Source organism: Apis mellifera, linkage group LG1 (assembly GCF_003254395.2).
Source record: "Apis mellifera strain DH4 linkage group LG1, Amel_HAv3.1, whole genome shotgun sequence".
Taxonomy (NCBI): domain Eukaryota; kingdom Metazoa; phylum Arthropoda; class Insecta; order Hymenoptera; family Apidae; genus Apis; species Apis mellifera.
Window position 1 is genome coordinate 5,374,934 of NC_037638.1, and position 25,043 is coordinate 5,399,976.

Below are 25,043 nucleotides of genomic sequence, written 5' to 3' on the forward strand. Positions count from 1 at the left end.
TTCGTATCTTTTCAAGATTTTAAAATCATCAATCATTTATCATATTTATTTAAAACAAATATTAACGTTTCGTTAAATAATACACGTATCTTTACTATAAATAATCAAATACAAAGAACAATGAATTTATCTTATACGTATGTTTACATAAAAAGCCTAAGTACTTTTATATAAAAAAAGAAAAAGAAACGAAAGAGATAAAATGGGGGAAAAGATTGAAAGGAAAGATTAAATAATTTCTTTTTTTTTTATACCATAACATTATTTTGGCAGTTATATAAATTTTTTGAATTTTTCTTCTTAAATATTATTTTAAAATTGTATTTACTTCTTTTATATCATTCATATTTTATTCGTTTAATGATAAAGATTGAATATTCCACTGTTGAATGAATAATAATCAATTGCATCATTAAACGAAATGATTTTTAAGTTAAGATAAACAATTCTTTTTCTATATTACGATTATTCTTATTTTTTTTTTTTTAAATCCTTTTCTTTTTATCCTCTTATAACTCTTCAAGTGATGTTAGTTTTTCTTAGTTATTCCCACATGTTATACATACATAAATTGTCCTTTCGTTTCGTTATTTGTTCGAATTTATTTAATATAATAGGTATCACATTAACTCATAGAAGTGCTATACATAGATGGATAGAGAATACATAAGAACAATATTAATGAATGACGAGTTTATAATATTCTCTCGCAGTATACTCAACTTCGGAATAGGAACAAACAAAAAAAAATAAATATATATGGTACCTGTCGTTCGCGTTTCTTGTCTCTATGTGGTGTTTGCGGTATATGCGCGTATGTGTGTACGTGTCTATATGTGTGTGTGTGTATATATGTTTCTTTTTTCCAGTACGTATTTGTACATACGTGTGTGTAAGGTCTTCTTCATAAAAAGTACGACGATTAATTATTATCAAATATAATGCACATATAAAATTAAAAAGTATAAAAAACCGTCCAGCTTCGTGTTTTACATTTAAGAATATGTTAAGAAACCGACTCGTACGGTTAAGCGGTGACAAACTCTTTCTCTGGATTCCGAGTTTAAACTGTTGGCGACTTGATGAACCTGCGCTGCGCGTGCGTATACTTGTCGTGTTTACAGGCCAGTTACAGCACCACATGTGAATATTTCTTTTTCAGCTAAGTATCTCGGAGACCGCTTGGAAACGTTTACCCATTTTATTTACAAAAACAATTGATATCTTTCTTCTCGCATTTAGTTCATTTTTTTTTTTCTTCCACTTTCCTTTTCTTCTTCTTCATTTCTTTTCTATTTTGCTTTACATTATTTATTCTTTACTTCCAGCACGATCGAAGCAGTCAAAAGCGAAATAACATATATTTTGTTTTTTCTTTTTCTTTTTTTTCTTTTTTTAGTGCATATCCTCTCTTACACACATCCTTGCTCTCTCTTTTTTTTTTTTTCTTCTTTCTCATCACTCACTCTCTTTCACTCGTTTCACATTCACTCTCTTTTCGCCAATATAGATAAACAGACTCATTACTTCGGTAGTACATATACACATTAATATATTATATTTTATACTTTACGCTAATTATAGTAAAAACTCCTTCCGATTCGTTATATATTCCCTAAGAAACTACTTTTTTTAGCGGATGTTCTGTATCTCTTTTTTTTTCTTTTTTTTTTTTTTTTTTTTGGTAAAGAAAGAACAATGTTTTATCGGTGCATGACATACGATCGACATAAAGCTAAGATTGAAACCGGTGTCATTTCCCGCCAATTCAATCGGAGCTCATGATTAATTGATTATCATTTGGAGTGACCACGGGCGATAGATCTTTTTTCGGCATGTCATCGATTATCGTATTTATCTCAACATTCTCGGATACGCCATTTTGCAAAATTTTTCCTTTATCACCACCCGTTTTTCCGCTCAACGAGGTCTTCGAAGTTTTCGATACAGGTGTAGATTTTTTCGTCGGGGATGCGACTGTAGTAGTTTTTGTTGTTAAGGATGCGCGTTTTATCGTAGTCGTGCTAGAACTGGTCATGGACAAACGAGAAGTCGTCTTGGAAGCAGGTGTACTTGTCCGCCCCATAGAAATTTGTTTGTTGGCCGTTTCCTTCACTTGTTTATCGATCGCTGGTAACTTATTGAGCGACATGCGAGGTTTCGATGCAGTTCCACTAGATGGAGCTGTTTTGGGTCTGTTACTAGCCGTTGTACTGATGGTAGTACTGCTAGCTTTTGCAGTCGTGTTCAATTTGTTGGCAGAAGAGGATCTTACTTTTGGAGCTGTCGTCGTTCCAGTCGATGCTCGTGTGGAAGATGTTTTGACTAGCGTAGTTTTGGTCGCTAATGGTGATGCTTTGCTGGACGATTTGGTCGCAGTCGCCGATTTATTTGAAGATTTAACGTCACCGTTCGCGGTAGGTTTTTTGTCAGTAACAGTGATCGGTTTTGAAGCGGTCGACGCGACAGGTTTTGGTTTAGAGGTTGTGCTTACGCTGGTTTTGCTAGTCGATTTCGTTGCAGTGGTCGATGTCGTTGTTTTCGAGGCGGATTTTGCAACCGACGATTTACTGGTTGTCGTAGAGGAAATTGTAGATTTCTTCGAGGCGTCGAGATCTTTTGGACGAGAAGGTGTCGTTGTCGACGGCTTCTTCATTGCTGCAGCAGTCGATGTTCGTGTTGTGGAAGATACAGTTTTTGAGGGGGATGTTGGAGTTGATCTTGTTGGGGTTGGCTTTGAAGTTGTAGTTTTCGTTGGTTTTGTACCGAGTGCTTTTGTTTTCGCTTTGCTTTGTGCTGCAACTGCACCCGCTGCACCTGCTACAACTGCTGCAGTTGCGCTCGCTATTGCAGCTCTTTCAATGACTTTGTTTTCTGAAACTTCGGCTACTTTTTCTATTTCTGGTTCTTTGATTTCCGTTTCTTTTATTTCTGGTTCTTTGAGTAATTCCTTGATTTCTGGCTTTTGACTTGAAACTTCAATTTCTTTGATTTCAGATTCTTTAATTTCTGGTTCTTTGATTTCAGGTTCCTTAATTTCTGGTTCTTTGATTTCAGGTTCCTTAATTTCTGGTTCTTTGATTTCAGGTTCTTTAATTTCTGGCTCTTTGATTTCAAGTTCTTCAATTTCCGATTTTTTGATTTCAGATTCTTTGATTTCAGATTCTTTAATTTCTAACTCTATTTCTTTGATTTTCTGTTCTTGAATTTCTGGCTCTTTAATTTCTGATTCTTTTATTTCTGGTTCTTTAATTTCTGATTCTTTCATTTCTGGTTCTTTAATTTCTGGTTCTTTTAATTCTGGTTCTTTTAATTCTGGTTCTTTAATTTCTGGTTCTTTAATTTCTGGTTCTTTAATTTCTGGTTCTTTAATTTCTGGTTCTTTAACTTCGAATTCTTTAAATTCTGGTTCTTGGATTTCCATTTGTTCTTCTGGTTCTTTTAATTTTAATTGTTCAATTTCCATTTCTTTAATTTCCTTAACTTCTGGAAATTCTTGCACTTCTTTCTGTTCTTGTATCATATATTCACTTTCGACTGCAATTTCTGGAGATTTTTCTGGTTCTGTAACATCGATCAATTCTTCCTTCTTTATAATTTCTTCCTGAAGATCTTCCACAATCTTGGCCTTAAAAACCTCTTCTTCCGTGGGTTGCAATTGACTCTCCAAACCTGTAAATTCTTGCATAGAATCGGATAAATTCAAAATGGATTCTTTCATTGGCTCCTCCAATTCTACCGACTTTATTTCCTCTGTTGATACATTTGTTTCCATCGATTCTTTCATCGATTCCATCATTTCCTCCATTTTGTCTTCAATTGTCTTTCCTTCTTCTGGAATTTCCTTCGATTCGACTACTTCTTCCTCGACGCAAGATTTGACAGGATAAATAATATCGTGAATGCGTTTCTCCTCTTGAGGAGAAAGAGGAGGAGTCAATTCAGAGTGGGTTTGAAGTGGTCTCGCGCAAACAACATGTTGCTCTTCATCCGGCTTTGTCTCAACTAGTGGCTTCGTACACACTGGTTCATCTTCCTTTTCGTCAAATTGTATGTTTGCAACCAAATCTTGCTTAACTATCTCGAACGCGCTTCCAGCTTCCGTGGAATATGCCTGATACGAATCAGTAGTTGCCCTCACTTGGCAAACATCGTCGCTGTCCATCCCAAACGATTGGAAATTGTAATTTTCAGGCGTGAACTCTGGGGCGTCCGGGTGCAACGAAGATCGAACCTGTTTGGAAGACTGAATTTCCCCACTCTCTGCCACCGCCAAATCGCTTTCCATCGCGTCTGGGATCGGCGACAGCGAAGAGGGCGTGTTACCATCATCGTTCGAGCAAATCTCTTTCTGCGATTCGTTCCCAAGAAGGACAGCATCCTCGCTCGCTTCGTCCATGGGTTTCGTTTCGTCTATGCTGGAAGGTTGTTCGTTGTCAACGGAAACGGCTTCTTTCTCAGACTCGAACTCCCCTGAATAATTTTCAGCGAAGGGAGAGTGGTCGTATCTCGCCGCTTCTTGCGATTCTTGCCGATTGGAAGACTCTGGTTGCAAGTCTAGGAAGTCGATAGTGTCAGCTTTCAATTCGTCCGCGTGCTCGATGAAAGTATCTTCGCTGTAATCTTGTTGCGAAGACAGGTTCACGAATTCTGCGCGAATTTCAGACTTTTCTGCTGCCTTTTCCACAACGTTACACATAATATTCGACATTTTGTCGTTAACAGTATCGTTTTCCAAGTTTGGAGATTCCATAACCTCCTCCTCCTCCTCCTCCTCCTCCTCCTCTTTGTCCAAAATACCATTCGCTTCCTCTAAATCGGTATTGCTCAAGTCGTGAACGGCGTTCAAATCTACACCCTTGTCGAACGCCGCCTCGAAGTCGCTCGGCGTGAAAGACATTGCCATCGGATCTTTGGCGATGTCGTATTCACGCTCGCAGCTCGAGAACGACTCGTCTATCGCCGAGATGCCCGTTCTGTGGAATTCGCTAGCCGTTAGGAAACTGACCGACGACTCGTCCCCGAATTCGGCCTTCGTCGACGATATCTCAGAATCGTCCATATTCCCTGAAACGGGGGCCGCCCCCCCTTTTTGCTTGCCGTCGGCAAGGAAATCCGTGCTGTAATCCGTGTGCTGCAAATTGTCACCGTTCTGGTATTCCTTCTCCTCGTTGTCGACCTCTCTCGGCCGTTGGCACACTTCTTTCTCGAATTCGCTCTGGCTGGGCACCTGAATGTCGTCCATCTGGGGGACTTGCTTGAAAGGCGACCCGGAGACGGGGAAATCCTCGACCAGATCCATTCTCGTTCCCATAAATTGCGGCGAAACAGGAATGAATTCGGCTGCGTTAGGGTTCAATTGAAAATCCATATCCTTCAACTTATCCTCTTCCTCGTTGCAGGAAGACTCCTCGGTCTTCTCCAACTTCTCTTCCTTATCCTCCGCGCTAATCTACAATTAGGAGAGAATTATACATCTCGTCCAAGTTGTTATAAATAAAAATATATTCTCTAAGAGGATAATAATTGATGTAATATTATTATTATAAGGATAATTATCAGAAATATAGTGAAAAAGTGATACAAACTTAAAATTATTGCTACCTCTATGTTAATAAGCTCAGGCGATTCCTCTTTCAAATCTTCGCATTTAATATCCTCCTCCACGTTTCCAGATTGGATTTTCGTTTCTGTATCTTCGACGGGTTGATTCTCTGACTCTGATATTTCACTTTCTTCTTCCACGTTCCTCGTTTTCTCGGGTTCGTTAACGGGATTCGTTTCGGAATTCTTTTCCTTGTTCGGATCAACTCGATAATAGTTCCACTCGTCTTCGGAATCCTCGCTCTCCGCTACATTATCTGCTTCGTGAATCAGCGCATGCTGAAGAGGTTCTGAAAATAATTGACAATGTAGAATTAACGAAATAATAACAAAAAAAAAAAACCATTTATTAAATTTTCGATCTCATCGTTGAAAGAAAAATTGGAAAAAAAAAATTGTTATTTTTTTAGCATAATTTTGTTCAGCTCCTGTAAATATCCAAAAGATTATTTATAAGAATTATATCAAATGTAAATAATAGAATTCAAATAGTTTATTTTATTAATTAATTAAAAAAAAGGATACTTTTTAGAAATTTTAAAAATCGATCTTTTTTTCACTTCAAAGAACGATTCGATGCACCATCTTACGTAACAATTTCTCGAATTGTACGAAGAAATACCTCCATCTTTTTTATTTTCGATTATTATGAAATAATGAATAAAATTCTAAAAAAAAAAAGAAAGAAAAGAAGAAAGTCTTTACAATAATAATATAGATTAGAAAATTTAAATTTCACCATTGAATACTCGAAAATTAAACGAAATATTTTTCCAGATTATGTTCTCATCCTTTTTCTTCATCAACTTTAATTTCGACGCTTTCGAACGTTTATAAATTTATTTAACACGAATTACATCAGCAATAAAACGAATAAAAGCACAACAAAAGAAGAAGATATACCAGGGAGCTAAATCAACCTGCAGTATTTGGCATACAGCAAGAGTTAACCCTGGGACGGTCGGCCGGACGCAACGTCACGATTTAACCCTAGGTCACTTATGACCCATACACTCGAAAATCGATAACGCAATTGACACTAGAACGAAAACTGCTTAGAAACAAAAATAAGACCAGTTTAAATTAACAACAACAACAATAATAATAAATTTAAAACGACTTAATCTTAAACGAATTATTTAATAATTTTAACTTTTTAATCCCGAAGAAAAAAAATTAAAAAAAAAAATCGTCTAAAAACGAAGAAAAAATTTATATGAGAAGAGAATTACGAAAAAAGATCAACCGAAATCGATATTCCATTTCTTCAAATATAAGTATATATATGTATATATAAAAAAAAAAAATTAACCGCGTTCATAATAACGATACATCATTAAAAAAGCAAGCACAAGTACTCACGAGAAGGGGACGAGGTAGGATATCTGGCCGCAGGAGCGATTGCCGGTGACTAAGAGGAACTACGCCCGCCAAGAGATGCATTATCGATCTAGTCTAGAGAGCCCCCGGAGCACCCCCTTCCGCGACGGCCCTGCCACCACCCACCTGTACCGGCACACACCGTATAGCAACAGTCGCACCTCATCTCCGCCAGGAACGCCGCGCTCCTACGATTGGTCCTGGCCCCTGCATACGAGGTGACTCACTCGCCCGCGCGGTGCAGGGAATTTCGGTTTAAAGACGAGCAACCGGTGTTCCATCAATTTCGAGGCTCCCTCCCCCCACTCCTTCGAGAACGAGAGAACGGACACGTATAGGTATATAGCGGAGAATCGAACCGGCATTACGAAACGTTTCATTCGAGATGTTTCGCGTCGTTGGAATAGATTTAGAAGTGGATCAGTGGAATAGATCCCTAACCTAAAAGGCTAGCTCCTTATTATATATTTGGATGTATATAGAGATATTACGGTTTGTGATTATTATAAGAGAGTAGATTGTGGAGTAGAAGGAGTCGTGGTTTTTATCGATCTTTCGCGGAGCTCGGTCGTAAAAACAGATTATGACGAAGATATTAAGCGTGACGAGAGTTGTCGAACGAAAATTTTAAACGGGAATTTTTCTCGTGGTATTTGACTTTTTTTTTTTTTATACAAGTTTTATAGTTTTATGGAATGTTGTTATAGAGTAAATTACGACGAAAGAACGTAATGTGAGCAGTGATGAGAATCGTGGATCATTTTGGATGAGAATTTTTGTTACAATATTTGACGATCTTTCGTTTTATAGAGTGTAGTTAAAGTTTTTTATGACGAAGGTATAGAACGTGATGTATAGATGAAAAATTTTCTATCGGTTTTCTTCATTTATTAAATTTACTTTTATCTTATTGGAAATAATTATAAATATATAATTTATGATCGAGTTAAATGACGAATAGAGTTGTATGGATCGATGGAAAATTTCTAATGGAAATTTTCTCCCAGATTTTAATGTTTTTGATCTGTCTGGTATATTAAAGTATGGAAGAATAGGCTCTGACGTAGTCAGTGGAAAATGAGTAAAGCAAGGGGAGTTAATGAGCCAAGTTATTGAGACGAACTAAGTGAACTGCGATGAACATTCTACGTTTGACTTATGAGTTTTAATTTTTTTTTTTTTTTTTATTTGAATTTTCTATTACTTTTTTTTTTTTTTTAAGGTTAATCTGCAATGGTTTAACCCTCCAAGATTTATGAGCAGAAAAAGAGAAATAATTGAAATAAATATTTTAGAATTGTATTATCTAAATACTATTGTAAGTTAAAAAAAGTCATTATAAGATTAATTTACATAATTTTCATTTGAATCAGAAAATTTTATTTCAAACTATATCTATATATAATTACAATTAATCTTAAAAATTGTTTAAAAATCATTATCAAATTCTATAATCATTAACTTAATATTTTTTTAATAAGTAGTATCAATAAATTAAACTTCTGCCAAAATTATTGAAGTAAAAAGTAATAATTTCATAAATTGTACTAACCCTTTTAATGATATAATTATATATTTAAGATTACTGTATGAATATTGAATTCAAATCTCTTGAATTGATAAATTATTTGCTAAGAATGTGAATTAAATTTAGAATCACTGTAATATAATTGCAAAATATAAAAACTTCATGCATAAAATAAATGGACTGGATTCTCAAAATTACTTACCATTGATAGAATTATTAACAGAATTAAATGGAATATTTTTTTTTTTTTTTGAAAAATGATCAAAACAAAGAGAATAAAATATATTTTTGTTTTTATATAACGTAATATTATTATAATGTTAGAGTGCAATATTAATGATATGCAAATAACAAAGTAATGAATATTGATGAACAGTGAAGCAATGATTCAACAAAGGAAAAAAAATATAATATAATAATTTACACGATTATTTGTATGAATCGTGTTTGAAGAGAATTTAAAACAATTGGAGGATACAAAAGGAAGGATATTCAAAGAAAGAAATTAAAAAATTCTTCATACATAGGTTTCATATTAAAAATAGAAACTCTGATATTTCTTAATCTTTTTTATTTGCAAATCACGTATATTCACTTAATTATTTATTTCAGGTCACAGTTATATTCTAAACTACAAGTAATGTTTATTATCTACTATTTAATATCTATTAATATTAAATAATAATTTTTTTAATATAATATTTCCTTTCGAACTTTCATAACAATTTATTACATGTGTAATAAATCACTTTTCTTTAACGCATGATCAAAAAATTCTACGACTTCGTTTTTTGAAAATTAATATAATAATTACATATCTCAAATAAATATCGCAATCAAATTTTTCAAAGTTTTTATCGAAATACGAAATACTTAAAAAAAAAAAAAAAAAAAAAAATCGTAAAAAGATTATTTACATACTATTATAATATTTTAAACGATTATTAGATAATTATTAATCAAAAATTTAATTTAATTTAATATATTCATCCTTCCATGAATTTTAAAAATTACTTTTAAAAATATTCGAATAAGAATATTTTTATTAACATATTATTAACATTGTATTTTACGTTTGGTAAAAATCCCATTTAATCTACACTAGATTATTATTATAATACTTAGTCACTATGTACATCATGACATCAATAATATATTTACATGTAATCATATACAAAGTATATCCAGCAATCTTGATATTGCCATCATAAATTACTTTTGAGGTTATGGAAGTCATAGGAAAACTTATATAGTATATAAAGTTTTCTATTGCATCATAAAGAAAACTTGGGTAGATCATCTTTAATGCAATGAAAACACTTCGTTTTGGAAACGAATGCTTTGAATATCAAATTCTTTATTCCAAAATTATTCTAATACTATCTTAAGATTGTCCGAGATGTTAGAAAATTAACTTTTGTAATGAAAAGAAAATCATAAAAAATTTTTATTAATTTATAATATATATATAATTTTTAATGAAATTCAATTCTAAATTTTTTTATTTATATTGTAATAATCTTGAATAATATTTATTATCGTATCTTTCGTCATCAGAATGTAACTGTTAAATATACATACATGTATATCTATCATGACAAACATAACCTCTTAATAACAAAAAATACGATGTGGAACTAATAATAGGATAAAATTTATATACAATAAAATATATTATAGCAGTTATTATATATTTTACGTAATCGAAGTGTCTAGAAGCCAGAGGCGTAAATACACTGTACATAGAGACAGGCTTAAGGGATGCCAAAAAAAAGGGCAACCCACGCGGAGAACGTTGTCTTAACTCGTTCCTAATTCTAACGTTCCTTTACCACCAACGCGAATTCGTTCCAACGATCTCCGTGTGTACAACTTTCAAGAGTTATCTTTACCCGCCAAGTTTTTCTCTCAAGAACTCGAGAGAACTATTTTAGCTGGATAATTTTTTTTTTTCCCCCTCTTAATCCTCGATTTTCATCTTGGACTATGCTCTATCGCGTTTAATGGCTGTCTCTTTTAAGTTTGGAATAAATTTCAATAATATAATTTTATATTAGATGTATTATAAGAAGACTCTAGATGATATTTATAATCCTATAGATAGAAATATTTTTGCATTACACATTATGTATCATTTATATGCAAATTTAAATTTATTATTTTAAAAAATTGAGATATTAATAAATTTGATATATATTGTAGACATATTTCAAAATTTTAGGAATAAAATTGAGCTTAGATTGTTAATAATCGGCATTAGAATATTCAGCAAGAATTTGTTGTCATTTATTTCATATTTATTCGTTTAAATTAATTTTTATATAATATAATAAATCATAGAAATCATGTAAAAACTATTCTTTGTAAAAAAACTCTTTGTTCGTAACAAACAAATCAAATTAAAACCAAATAACAATTAATTATTAATTTTTTATAAAAGTATAAAAAATGCAAGAAAGAACCAATATCAAGGATTTTATTATTTTACAAAGTGAATAATTTTAATTTATATTTTCCCAAAATTCTTGCTAGTAAGTGAAACAGTCGAGATGACAACATAACCTAGAAAACTACACTAGAACACTAATTCATTAGAATCACAGAGAAAACAAAAAAAAACTAAAAAAAAATTTAAGAAGATATCGAAAGAGGACGTTGTTTTCTTTTTTTTTTTCATTTCTTTTCCTTCTGTTTCTTCGATCTTCCTTTTTTTCTACGTTTCAACCGCACGGTGCAACGTATCAGAGTCCAGCCTGGTATAGCGTGTATAGAGAGCAAGGGAGAGCTAATTTTAAACCGGCGACAGCAGGCACAGCAGAACACAGAGACAAGGAGGAAAAATAAAAAGGAACCGAGGCTCTGCCGCTATTCGAAACTTGGTCTTCTCTAAACTGCACCTGACATTACCGTGATTCGGTACACGTAGTATGCACAGAAAAATATTTTCCACGCGCATACGCCAGTTTCCGCGATACGTGACAAATCGAACGTATAGAATTTTCTACGATATTTGAAATTGGAACGGAGAGCGATCGTTACATTCTTTTCAATTTGAATTTCTAACCTAACCTAACTTTTTAGAATTTGATTACACGAAAGAAAAATATTGTAATTGAAATTATAAACTTTTCAGCTGCATTTAAGCTTTATTATAATATCCAACTTATAATCATTGCAGACTGATAATGAATCGATATCATTATCTATGTCTGAGAAGATGATACACACGTATATTTACGTATTGATGACTTTTCCACAATCTTTTATAAAAAAAAAATATATTCTATATTCTTTATTCAAAACATTTTATAAATTATTATCAACCAATTTTTATGAGTATGTTTCTATTCGAAAATATATATATATTTTTCTCAGCTTCTCGAATTTATTTTAAAAAATTATTGTAATAAAATAAATCACGCTATTCTTCGTGACAAATTTATGGCTTTATTAATTTTGTAAATAAGTAGATTTATTATTAATTTTTTGAATTTTAAATCTAATGAGTTTATTTTTTTTTTATTATATTAACAATGTAACACAAGTTATTATCATAATATTTTAATGTTACGTTCACATCATTTTTAACATCAATTTTATTCCTTAATGATTTTCAATGTTACAAATTGAAAATATTGATAAATTGAAAAATCAAGACAATTCAACAATTATCGAATGAATGCAAAAGTTACTTACAATTATAATAATAATGATTTCCCGAACAGCTGCTATTAGACAAATTATCGGCTTTACACGACAATGAATCGTTTACTAAAACTATATTCATCGTGAATATAATACGCGATGACTGAGAGGTTTCCAATTGAAATCGCCGTTTTCATTCTACTTCCTCTTGCGTCAAACGGAACTAAGAATTGCGATATGTTCTGTTTTATTTCTTATATGATCGCTAAACATTAAAGAATTGTTGATTCAATATAATCAAAAATACTGAATGAATTTAGAAATTAAACCTTAAGATTAAACACGGTATAATAAATTTGATTAAATGATTAATTTAATAAAAACTGTATTCAATTTGTATCTTATTTGCATTCATTTTAATTAAAAATATTTATAATAAAAAAAAATGTATAAATTTAATTAATGTATAAATTTGATTAATTGATTAATTTAATAAAAATTGTATTCAATTTGTATCTCATTTGCATTCATTTTAATTAAAAATATTTATAATAAAAAAAATGTATAAATTTAATTATTTTATATAAGTTAAAATAACGATTCGATTTTTCTAATATGGCGTTCGACTTAATTCTAACCTATAATAAAAATATTACATTACGAGAGACAATTCCGTTTTTTGAAATAATATTGAATAATGTAAAACTGTTGTTGTATAAAATCCCCTCAATAATTATCCAATCGTGTATTCTCCACATTATCGCGAGAGCAGAAACGAGAAAGTATCGCATATTAAAAATAGACTTAACCTTGTGCATATATCGACGAAGGTCCTCATCACGAAATGTCAATTTAATAATACCATAAAAAAAAGGCTAATCTATTCTCCGCGAGAAGTATTACTTTCACTTTCAATTATAATATTAATTCATTGAATATGTGAAATTTTAACAAATATAACAATGTGAAAAATATTTATTGTACTTCGTGTCAAAAGATAAAATTATTATATTAAAAATGTTTATAATTTGTCTTAACTTTTATAATTGAATATCTTATAATTAAATTCTTTAAAAAAATTTCATTTTTTTATGGAATAAAATTTTTACAAAAGATTATAAATATTTTAGAAAAAAATTAAAAAAAAGAAAGCACATCTCTCTGAAATATATACTGATAAATATCACGTTCGAAAATAAGAAGAAATAGTTATCAAGTGGTGGCCCAAGTATCAAATTTCCGTCGTAAGTTGAAGGAATACGAGACATATATAATATATATACACATACTATATAAAAAGCTATAATGTAATAAGACGAATAATTAAAACAATTAAATGTTTAAACGAAGGAATATTGACAAAAAATAAAAAATAAAAATCTGAAATCTTATAACAAATACAAAGTCAATATCTTCTCTATTGTTTGAAAAATTAATTAAAACAAAAATTTATATTTACATTACAATCCCTCTTTCTCATTTTCTGATATTTACAATTTTTTTTAGTCCTAAGAATCCTTCCTATTTTTCAATTTTATCGAAAATTGTATATTTCTATACAATATTTTTTGTCACAAATACCCTTGGGAATTGAATGACCGGATATTCGGATAATAACCGATTGAACGTTCAATATTCGAGCACAGGGGAAATATAATTATTTGATCATAAGAATATATAGTACAGTGTCAGCAACCAGTAAAGCGTAGTTAACCGGTTAATACGGTTTTATAACATTATATATTTCTATTAGTCACATTATCCCAAAATATTTAATAACGAGCTTAAACTTTTACGTAATATTTAATTCAATGTTGAATCTATTCAATAAAGAATACCTATGACAATATAAATAAATTATTTTCATTTTTTTTTCTTTCAAATAATTCATTACATTTATCAATTATCGAATAAAATGTATTTTCTATTATTATTAATTTTATTTATTCTCCAGCGTAAGTTTCAAAATTTGTTGTTAAAATAATTCCAGTATCTTTTACTTAGTTTTTAAGTCAAAGATCGCGATATCAGATTTCAACCCACAATATATATATACACATAATCCTATCTTCCTATTTATTATTAGTGCGTTGAAGATCGCGACCACGAAGAACGCAACGCGTCGTACGCTAGTGTAATTTACTTAAGTTCGAAGTAAGCCGATACACCAGGTTAGATCCAATTACCAGCTTGCAGACGAGAGAGACCTCGCTAATGTCGTGACACGGTAAACCGACCGCTAGACGTTCTATCTTTTCGGGCTTTCGAAACTGCAAATACGGTCAGTAGCACGCGATTCAAAAAAATATTCGACTTCGAATATTAATTGTATAAATAAGAAACGCCATTCGGGACAAGACTTCAACTTTTTATCTTTTTAATTTTGATCTTATTTTTCATTTCATAATCATAATTTTTAACAAATTAATATTAATAAATACTTTTTTCGTAAATAATGTACGAAATAATTATATTTTGTCATAGAACAAACGTTTACTTGATGGTCGTTTCAATGTAAAAATATATTGTTGAAATAAAAATTTTTTTGCTATTTGTAACAAAAAATAGATCGGCTTTGTTAAGTTTTTTTTTTAATTTATATTTTGTATAAACAAAGAGATTGAAAGATAAAGAAAATCGTTAAGTATCTTGTAAAAAAATTATAAGAATTTATCTTTTTCGATAAATTGAAAAAAAAAATGATGATGAAGATAATTTATTGCATATCTTGATATTTTTCGCCGTGACTCACATAATTCATATAATAATAATCTTTTAATATTTTTAACATTATGACGTTATATTTATGACGTTTGAAACTATGACATGAATATATAGTTTTTTCAAGAGTCAAATACAAATTTAATTCAGGTGGAAATAAATTAATTATTTTATAATAATTATAATACAAAGGTACTGTCTCATGTAATTATTGAGATTAATAAATCAATTAATAAATAAACAAAACTCTATCAATCATTGAAATAAATTTAAAAAAATGTAATATACGTTTTTTATTTAGTTATTTACTTTATACATTTTTTATTATTTTATTTTACTTATATTTTATATTTGATAATATAAATGATGGAAACCCGTATTATTCAAATGCTAATTACATGAAGCATTTATTGTAATGCTACGAGATAGGTGTAGATATTATTGAAACGAATACGGGTGAAATGATAAAAAAATCAAACAATGCATTGCAAATTCACCATCATATTTTCAACATATTATTTTTATATATTAAAGTCATGCATGTTTAATATAGGATATGTATAAAATATAATAAAATAAAATATATAAAAAAACAAACAGAAGATTTACATTTTGAGTTATTTCAAATTCAAGTAATATAAAAAATATTTTTTTATGAAAAGTTATAATAGAAATAATAATAATAAAAATTCCTGCAAAATATTTATTATAAAAATTAAACAATCATTTATGCGTTTTATGATTTTAATCTTTAATAAGATATTTTTCTGAATTTCATCATAATAAATTAATCAAATGTAAATTATAAATTCGTATTAAAAATCAATAATAAAATTTATTATAAAATTATAAATTTGTAAAAAATGTGATTATTTGGTTATGTCGAAAATCAATTTAATAATACTAAAATTAAGAGATTAATTTAAGAAATTTAATACTCTGAAATGCTAAATCTTTATAATTAAAAGTGTTTTTACGCATAATGTATATCGCAATAATGTGTAATATTCTATCATTCTTAGCTAAAACTAATAAAGGTTATACACAGATCAAACAAACGAGCTGTCAATTTTTCAACTTCATATCGTTGTTATATGAATACATTTGAAGGAGCTTGGGACATTAAAATAAATCAAAACATAACATCAAATACGAACGACAAAATATACGCTAAAATTATATTTGAATCTGCAACTCTTTTTTATATATGATTATAAATTATCTAATAAAATTTATTCAATTTAAATTTGATCATAAATTAAGAAATAAAAAACTTTTAAATTGCACCATTTTGCTAACGTCACACTGTGTCCATGAACCGTAAATACTGCGTTTTATTTACACGCTCGAGGTGAGGAAATATATCGTCGATAAAAGAACGAAACTTTTTTTTTTTTTATCATTTTTGAAACCCACGATCACTACTGCACAAATGCTCAATCTTTGAAGATCGACGAAATCAAATTAAATCGGATAGATTGCGAATTACATAACGAGAGAAAATAAAAATTATTATGAATTTGTCTTCCGCTAAAATTCTGAACAAAAAGACTCTCGTAGCAAGTCTTGGCTAGGCATCAACGTGAAACCGTTTGAATTCGTTTCTAAGAAATTCAGCCAAGCCCGTGGCGAAGCTTGGCCCTCTCGTGAGACAAATAAGAAAACATTGCGACGGTTTGTGAACAAGTTAACATCGCGAACAACGTTTCGAAAATCGGCTAAGGAATCTAAAGAATGACACGAAATCGACCGGCGAACATTCAACGCCGGCCGGCGTCCGTTCCAAATTTAAATTCGTCGTAGACCGTTCATGGTGGACGTGATTAACGTACCTTAGAGAACGCTCTCTCGCTGGCACCGTCTGCTTCTGAATACTACACGAAATTCTACAAAGATTTTCTATCGATACACGTCCCAATAGAAATAATCGACGAACTTATTATCGAAATTCACAATACACAAATCCGACTGGTTTCACACCACGAAAACACTTCGAGCAAGACCAAAGAAGACGCACATTCGCAATCCTCCGGGGCTCGAGTCCAACTGCCGGAACCCCCTTCCAGTCGACCCACGCGGCATGCCGCACTATTGGCCAACGACTGCTCACTCGTGCGCCAATCGAAATGCATTGCGACTCTCGAGTCCAATCGTACATATTGACGATGATTCGAGATACTTCTGCTGTATGGCGGTAAATTTGACAGTATAAATTTTGCACACGTGTAATCCCACAATTATCAACAATAATAAAAGAGATTTTTAATACTTTTAAATGAAAATATGTAATAATTGATAAGAAAAATTGTACTTTACAATAAATATCTTAGCAAAAAACTGATATTAAATAATAATTTCATTGAAAATATTATGAAAATATTTATTTTAAAATATTATATGAATATTAAAAAAATAAAAGTACTAACAAGAAAAAATTATATTTTCAATTTATAATTTACAAATCTCTGAAAAGAAAAAAAAAATAGAATTTAATATTATAAATTTTTATATTTCAAATAAATTTAATTTTTTTTTAAATTTCTATAAAAATAATTTTATCATATTGAGAGATTTACTACATTATATCGAAAAATTAAGAGATTATTAATTTTTTTTATATAAAATTTAATAGAAAAATCACTAGCACTGAATTTTTTCAATTGTAAAAATTTAATTATTTTTCTCTCAACTATCGTAATATTTCGGAACGTAACATTTATTAATTAAAAATCAGAAAAATTCAGAGAAAATATAATAGGAATAAAACGACCTTGCGACTGCATGCCCAGATAAATTTAGATAGATGGAAAAAGAGGGGCGTGGTACAGTGAATAACTGCGCGCATACATGAACGGCATACGTGGCTTCTTTGGCACGTAAGTGTCATGACGGTTCTCCTTTTTTAATATCGTGCTGTGCTTCGAAGAAAACCGTCGGTAACGCTTTCCTGTTGCACAGTGACAAAAATATTCAACGTTTCACTCTCTTAAAATATTACCCCTCTCAAGAATCTACTACAAAATTCGAAACGATCACTTTAGATTATTTCTATTATATATTATTTATTGAAATTTATGCTTTCAAAATTTAATTTTTTTCACTTCTTCATTTCCAATCCTTTTTTTATTATTATTTAAGAAACTTAGAAATATATATAATAAATATAATCCACATGTTATTTATTTATATATCTATGTCAACTAATTATTATTAATATAACTAAATTATTTACACATAAGATCTAACAAACAACGAGTTAATTTAATTAAGAAAAAAGAAGTATCATAAATTCACAAATGAATAAGATTCAAAAGAGATAATTTAAACTATAATTATTTAACAATTAAAGAGATAACAAATAACAACATTAAATTCCAAATAACTACATATTAATTTATCCCAATGTAAATAAAAAAGATCTTTTTTTTTTTTTACAAAAAAATCTAATAAATTATTGTAAACTATTTTTAATCTTGGTATTATGTAAACATTTCAAAATTTGTACGTGTATATGTATTACGACGAGACACAAGTAAAATTTCGGTGTAGGTAGAAGAGAAAGGAGGGGAGGGATAGAGGAAGATTCAGACCTCGGAAGAAGATTAGAAGTTTTGTGTGGAGGATGACAATCAGTGCAGGAAGTGCAGTGACTGGCACAAGGTGGTGAAAGCCGAAGTGCAGCGGAAAGTGGGCCGGGAGAGAACACAGCTAAGAACGTCCCACACGTTTTGACATTCATATTTATGAGGTATCGGACAATTTATCCAAATTTGACGGTGAGAAAATTACAATATCGGAATATCTGTTCTTCGCGGAAAGTTTAAGATTATTTATCTTTCTTCTCGAGTAATCCATCAATATGAAAAATACTTTCACGTAAGATTGATCGTTGTATTAGTGTATAATTTTTTTATATATCGGGTAAGTAAAATTTTTTTTTTATAAAGAAAAAATAATTTTAGGTATAAAAATTTATTACATGCTATAAATGATAATTAATTTATCGCCGTATTTTAAAATGTAATTATACTTATGCACTTTGAAAATATTGAAAAAAAAAAAAAAAAGAAGTAAAATTACCATTGAAATAATTAAATAAGTAATAAAAAGTTAGTTATTAACTGTAAGAAAGTATTAATACTTTATCTTAATACTTTATGTATTGTATTATTGAAGTTATGTTTGTTAATGTCTCTTATTAATAGATATTTTAATATAGGCAAGCGATAGTTCTACACGAATTTCGATATAAAATTATAGAATTTAGATTTAAATCGTTGTGTGATATTGTTTTTTAATAAAAATAACAACAAAATAGTAAATTTTCGTAGTAAATTTTAAATAATGAAATTTAAAAGTTAGGAAAAGTAAGAAATGAATATTTTTTAAAATATTTTCAATTCAGCAATAATTATCGTTATTTTTATGATGGAGAATTTTTTAAAATTCGTATTTTATATTAAAAAATTTTTTACTTTGAATTAATTCCTAATTTAAGAAATATAAAAACATTCATTTACTTTAAATCATTCCTAAATAATTTTGTGCTGATTTAGAGAATATCTCAAATAACATGAAATATTTAATTTATAAAAATTTCATACACTTGTGAACTTTAAAAATAAATTAGAAAAAGAATTTCTCATTTATATCAGATTGAATTTAACAATTTATAGTTTGATGAATATATTCTTAAAAAATATTTTATATATTGATTATAATTGAAATTTAATTTCTCTAAATTCTTTACTGGTGCGTAAGATAATGCAAGTTTCACGTAACGATGGTCAAAAATATCCGATGGCATCGACCTTCTTTCTAACCGGTTTCTCCGAATTAACCGAAATCCAACCTTTCGACGCGAATGGAAAGAGATGTTGCAGTGTTATCGAAAAACTAAACAGATGTTTTCCTCGTAAAATTTAGAATAAATATCGTTTCCTTCTCTTTCTTCGATAAGAAATTATTAAAAGAAAAAAAAAAAAAAGAATCGAGATTGAAAAAAAATCATAACAAAGTTAATTAAAGACAAAAAAATTTTTCAATAATTAAATTTTGTAATTATAAGTAATAGAACTATTAATTCAAGTTAATTTTCTTTTCAATAGATATACGACTAATAACATAACTTTAAGTTGATGAATGACCTTAAGTTTTTTATTTGAAAAAAAAAAAAACTATTTTTAAAATATTTATTATTGCCATTTGTTATGCATTAAAAGCAAATAAACTTTTATTCATAATTCTTTTTTTACATATCTATAAATAGATAAAGTACAGAAAAGAAGTCTATATATTTTTTTTTTCTTAAAAAGAATTATAATAATTATGTTTTAATAAAGATAAAATTATTTGTTAAAAAATATGAAAACTGTAAAATTAAAATCTATCTGCATCAATAAATATGAATATAAAAATTATAAGAAAAATAATTCTAATTTTACTTTTGAAATTTTTTATAATACTGTTCTTTTATAAACCATATAAGAAAAATCAACATGAATTAATATGTCCTTCGCATAAGATGCTTCATCGTGTAGTATTTATATTTTACAATCTACTTCTACTTGTTTCAATTTAAAACGAATCTAATCTTGATTGTAAACTTCTTTTTGTTGCGTTATCTCTTATTAATCAAACACATAAAACGAATATTTTTAAAAATGCGAATACGTATCCCATTTCTCGCATTCTTTCCTATAAATTATAAAAATATTTTTATAATTATATATTTTTCACGAGGAATTACCTTTATTCTAATTGCAGTAATTTATTACATAACATTCTGCATAATTTAATTATTTTTCATTGAATCTTCAAAAAATATTTATGTATATGTCTATAAATGAATATTAAATTATTCTCTAAATAATGTCTTTTAGAAATATCCAGTTTTATTATTATTAATATTAAATTAATATTAATTTAAAATAATTAATATTAAAATATATTGATAACAAATTAATATTTATTCATGATTACTCAATTTCTTTCAATTTTTGAGCAAAATAATATTGTTTATATTATTCTTCTATTATAAAATTTGAAGAGAGAGAATGATTTGATCAAATCTATTCTAATATTAGGTTATCTCATAGGTAACATTATTTTAATTCCCTCATTACAATTATTTGTATATTATAATTATTATGCAATAATAATGATTGCGTTTCTCAACAAACTTAACTAATATATCTGAAAATAAAAACCAGAGACAGTATTTTTAAACTGAACTATCAATTTTACTTTTACATTGAAACTGGATTTCCAAAACATTATTAGTAACTAACCTAAAACGGAAAAAAAGTTTAATCATAAAAAAAATTTATCAAGATCTTATCTGCAAATCAAGAAAATTCACGATTCGCCTCAGAAGCTCGAAAAATCGTATACCGACACGAAACTCAAGAAAATAAACTTTCCAAACATTAACACGCACCTCGCGATCCACGAGGAAATAGGTCGTTCATAGAAACGTGGTTTACTTTGTAGTTCACACTTACTGTTAGCTTGCGGTGATGGCGGTGATTCGTCATAGTGCACAGGACCGGCTTCATCAACGACATCTTGTGGCATATCTGCTTGGCCCTCCACACGCGTTTTCTTCTCGTCCACTATATTTTCCATAAGCTGTTCGCATATCTCGTTATTTACTTTTTCACAGTTATTTATCTCGTTCTCAGGAATATCGTCTTCATTTGTTTTAGATACCATAACCTCGTCATCGGGAACATCATCGTTATCTTGATGCAATTCATCATCGTTATTATCATCGTCATCGTTCTCGTCCACCTCGTCGTCATCGTCGTCGTCATCGTCATCGTTGTCTTCGTGCAAATTATTATCAGTGATTTGTTCATGCGTCATTATATCGGTGTTGGCATTTAGGTTAGCGTTGATAGATTCGTCCATGTCCCTGTTGTCGAGAATATTCGAGTCATTGTCGGTTCGGCCATCCTCATGGCAAATATCGTCATCTTTGTAAAATTCGTACGAGAGATTTTTCACGGGCATTGTCACATCGTCGATCGCGTCCACGTTCGTCTCGGGTCCCAAGTCGGAATAATCGTAATCAGCGTCGCCATTTTCGTGTTTTCCGTTACTAGCCGCCAATATACCGTCGTCCTCGTCACGTGACTCTTGAGAAATCATAGATTGTTTGAGGATGTTCGAATTGATCGCGTTATGGGCATCGTCGATATCCATAAAGAGCGGTTTGTCCTTTGAATTCATTTTTTCGAGTATATCATTCACTTGTAAACGAAAGTACGGATGGGCGTTTAGAGGTCTGGCTGCGATCGCGTTGGCTGGAGTTAACAGGACCACAACCACGGTGATGTTATCTTCCGAACCTCCCTGCTTCGCCCAGTGCAGCAGGATTTGGTACGTGCGTTTAAAACCGTCTGAAATATAATAAAAAATATTTTTATTAACCAAAAGATTTCTTTGTCGATAATAGAATATTGTGATATTTTACAACGATTTTATGAATTGTAATTTTTTGTTTTCAAATATTTTAAAATTTTTTGTGTTCTCAACTTGAGTTTCAGACATTTAATATATTTATAATTGTATAACATAAATTATTGAAAAATTAATCTCGATAATTTCATTAAAAAATATTTTAAGAATTTTAATCAGAAGTGTATAAAAAAAAGTAAGAGAAATATAACATAAAAAAAAAATTCATAAAAAATGGAATTTCATTACATCATTAAACATCTTCCTTTTTTGTTAATCTCCAATAATACTCGAGGAAAAAAATAATACAATTGCATGATTCATTCACGATTATATTCATTTTCTAATTCAATTTTTCTAAATAAATTATTTATTTGAATAATGTAGATAAATAATTTTTTTACTTAAAATCTAAATTATTAAGATAAAGATTAATGACATTTGCATTTAGTTTATATATTTTTATTTTAATTTTTTATTGTTTCAAACTAAAAAATAAATAATAAATATTATTACAAATTAATTTTTTCAAAATGTTATAAAAATATCTTATCATCGTATTTTCATTCACTAATTTCCTTCTTTTACTTTCAACTTCATTCCGAGTGTATATGGAACACTGCTAATTACACAACATATCATCATTCAACATCTTTGATATTAAATAACAGTTGCTCCATTTATCGATTTTTTTCCTGATTTTTGTAATAATAAAAAAAAAAGTTATTTACAGCCGCATGAATCACTTATGATAACCATGATTCACGTGAACCGGAACGATTTGATTCAAAATTACATAATTACAATTACTATATTGCCGGTCTACCGCGTGCGTGATGTAATATCGCACGTACAACACTGGAAATATAATAAGATGCGCTCGAGAGTAACAATAGATGCTCTTTCTCACAAGATAATTCTCATTTAATAGCTTCTGGTATAACGGATGAAGAGGCGAAAGATTTTCCGCAGGTGTAAAATGTAATAATTTTTTTTTCTCTCATTTCTAGGCATATAAATAAAAATTTGAATGTGCGTGTGTATAAAAAAAAAAAAGATAGAAAAACGAATAATAATAAAATAGTGTTGAAAAGTGAGAAGAAAAGTGCTTGGAAAAGTCGGCCAAGTTGAAAAAAGAAAAATTTAAAACGATGAGAGAATTATACATATGTTGAATTAAATTAGATTATTTTTCATGATGCAACATTTATATGAATTATTAAATATGACTATTGAAATGTCAATTTGACAAATGATCGTAAGATGGAAATAGATTTTCGTTCACTTTCGATATCTTTGCATTCGTTATATTTATCTTTGAGCGTGTTATCTTGTTTATAAAAAATGGAATATCTCATTTACAAGCTGTAATCTTTTCGATAATAACGTGTCTATATAATAACATTTTGATGAACAAGATGTTGAATAATTTATGATTAATAGTTTTGATTAATAGTTATAAGGCATATGTTTACATACTAAATATAGATTCATTACCATGGAAATTAGATTTTTAAGTTAATTTTGTCGCATTTATTTCTTTTTAAAATTAGAATTTGAAGTAATTAGTAAATTGAAAATTTATTTTGCTAATTAAATATCTAATTTTGAGAATTAAGAATCATACATATAATGTATAATATTTCTTTGCAAGACTTTCTGTTTCTTATATTATAATAAACTCTCATGATAATCATAACTTCATAAATTATTTATACAAAAATAATAATAAAAGATTTTGTATTAAATTTTCCAATCTAATATATTAATTTATCTCGAATTTCTTCGAAGAAAATTATTTCTTCCGAAACTCCTTTAAATTCACAATATTCTACGATACTCTCTTCATATTCAAACGATTCGTATCGACCGTAATCGCAAATTTCTTTCTTAATAAGAATCGCTCGATTCTTATCCATCCACTGTGCGAGCTGCATTCATTTCTTCCATTAAAAATCTAAATTACTTCCGATATTTGACGCGAGGAATGGAAAAGGATGACCGAAAGGAAGAAAAGCGAAGAGAGAGAATTAATGATGGGGAAATGGTGAATACTTTTTGTCGCGACGAAAAAAAAAAGAACTAGAAATTACCGACGCAAACCCGAAATCAGGAGGTAAAGAAGAACAACTTACCGGTAGAGAGGGAAAATAAAAGAAACACGTTAGGGTGAAGAAGAGGGTGGAAAGGAGAAACCTACGTAGACGTGGCGCATAGGTCAATGCACTTGCATTCAGGGACGCACATTTAGCGGGATACACTTTTACGACTATACCGTGTGATCCGTTAAAACTGGGTCATTTTGATTATATTATGTCAGGCTTTGTTCATTCATATGGAGACACGTGCTCTGCTTTTCCTAATTAAAATATGCTATTGTTTAAATATATAATAATAAATGTAAAAAATATCCATGATAAAATAATTTATTATTAATATTTATATATATATTATCATAACATTTACATATTGAAAAAAGAATTACATATTTAGGTAAAGAAAGATGAAAATGATAAAATTTCATTTTTTTTTTTAAATATTTCAAAGTGTTAAGTTGAGCTATGAATTTTCCTTATCGCTTAAATTATCTAATACGCGTAATGATTTAATTTTCGATGAAATATAATATGATATATCATGAGACTTTTCATGAGCGAGGGTGTTAAAACGCGAATGAAATTTTCTGTGCAATGAGAGAATGTGC

General features: G+C 29.4%; 2 protein-coding genes across 3 annotated transcripts in view; one reads left to right on the forward strand and one right to left on the reverse strand.

The window, feature by feature from the left end:
* Window positions 1-1,368: 1,368 nt before the first annotated feature.
* LOC724192 (titin) overlaps window positions 1,369-25,043 on the reverse strand; it is a 71,470-nt gene continuing 47,795 nt past the window's right edge. The window contains exons 8-10 of the mRNA XM_001119962.5: window positions 21,382-22,281; window positions 5,605-5,894; window positions 1,369-5,452 (exon numbers count right to left, since the gene is read on the reverse strand). Coding sequence (XP_001119962.3) covers window positions 1,769-5,452; window positions 5,605-5,894; window positions 21,382-22,281 — 4,874 coding nt within the window. The 3' untranslated portion in view covers window positions 1,369-1,768. The remainder of the gene's footprint in view (window positions 5,453-5,604; window positions 5,895-21,381; window positions 22,282-25,043) is intronic.
* Window positions 18,299-25,043, forward strand: part of LOC100577977 — a 35,954-nt gene continuing 29,209 nt past the window's right edge. Inside the window, exons 1-2 of one of the 2 annotated variants that reach the window (XR_003306123.1) lie at window positions 18,299-18,626; window positions 21,586-21,716. The gene's annotated coding sequence lies outside the window, so the exon portion shown is untranslated. Of the gene's footprint in view, window positions 18,627-21,585; window positions 21,717-25,043 lie in introns of those variants that run through there. The other variant, XR_003306122.1, reaches the window with a different exon arrangement.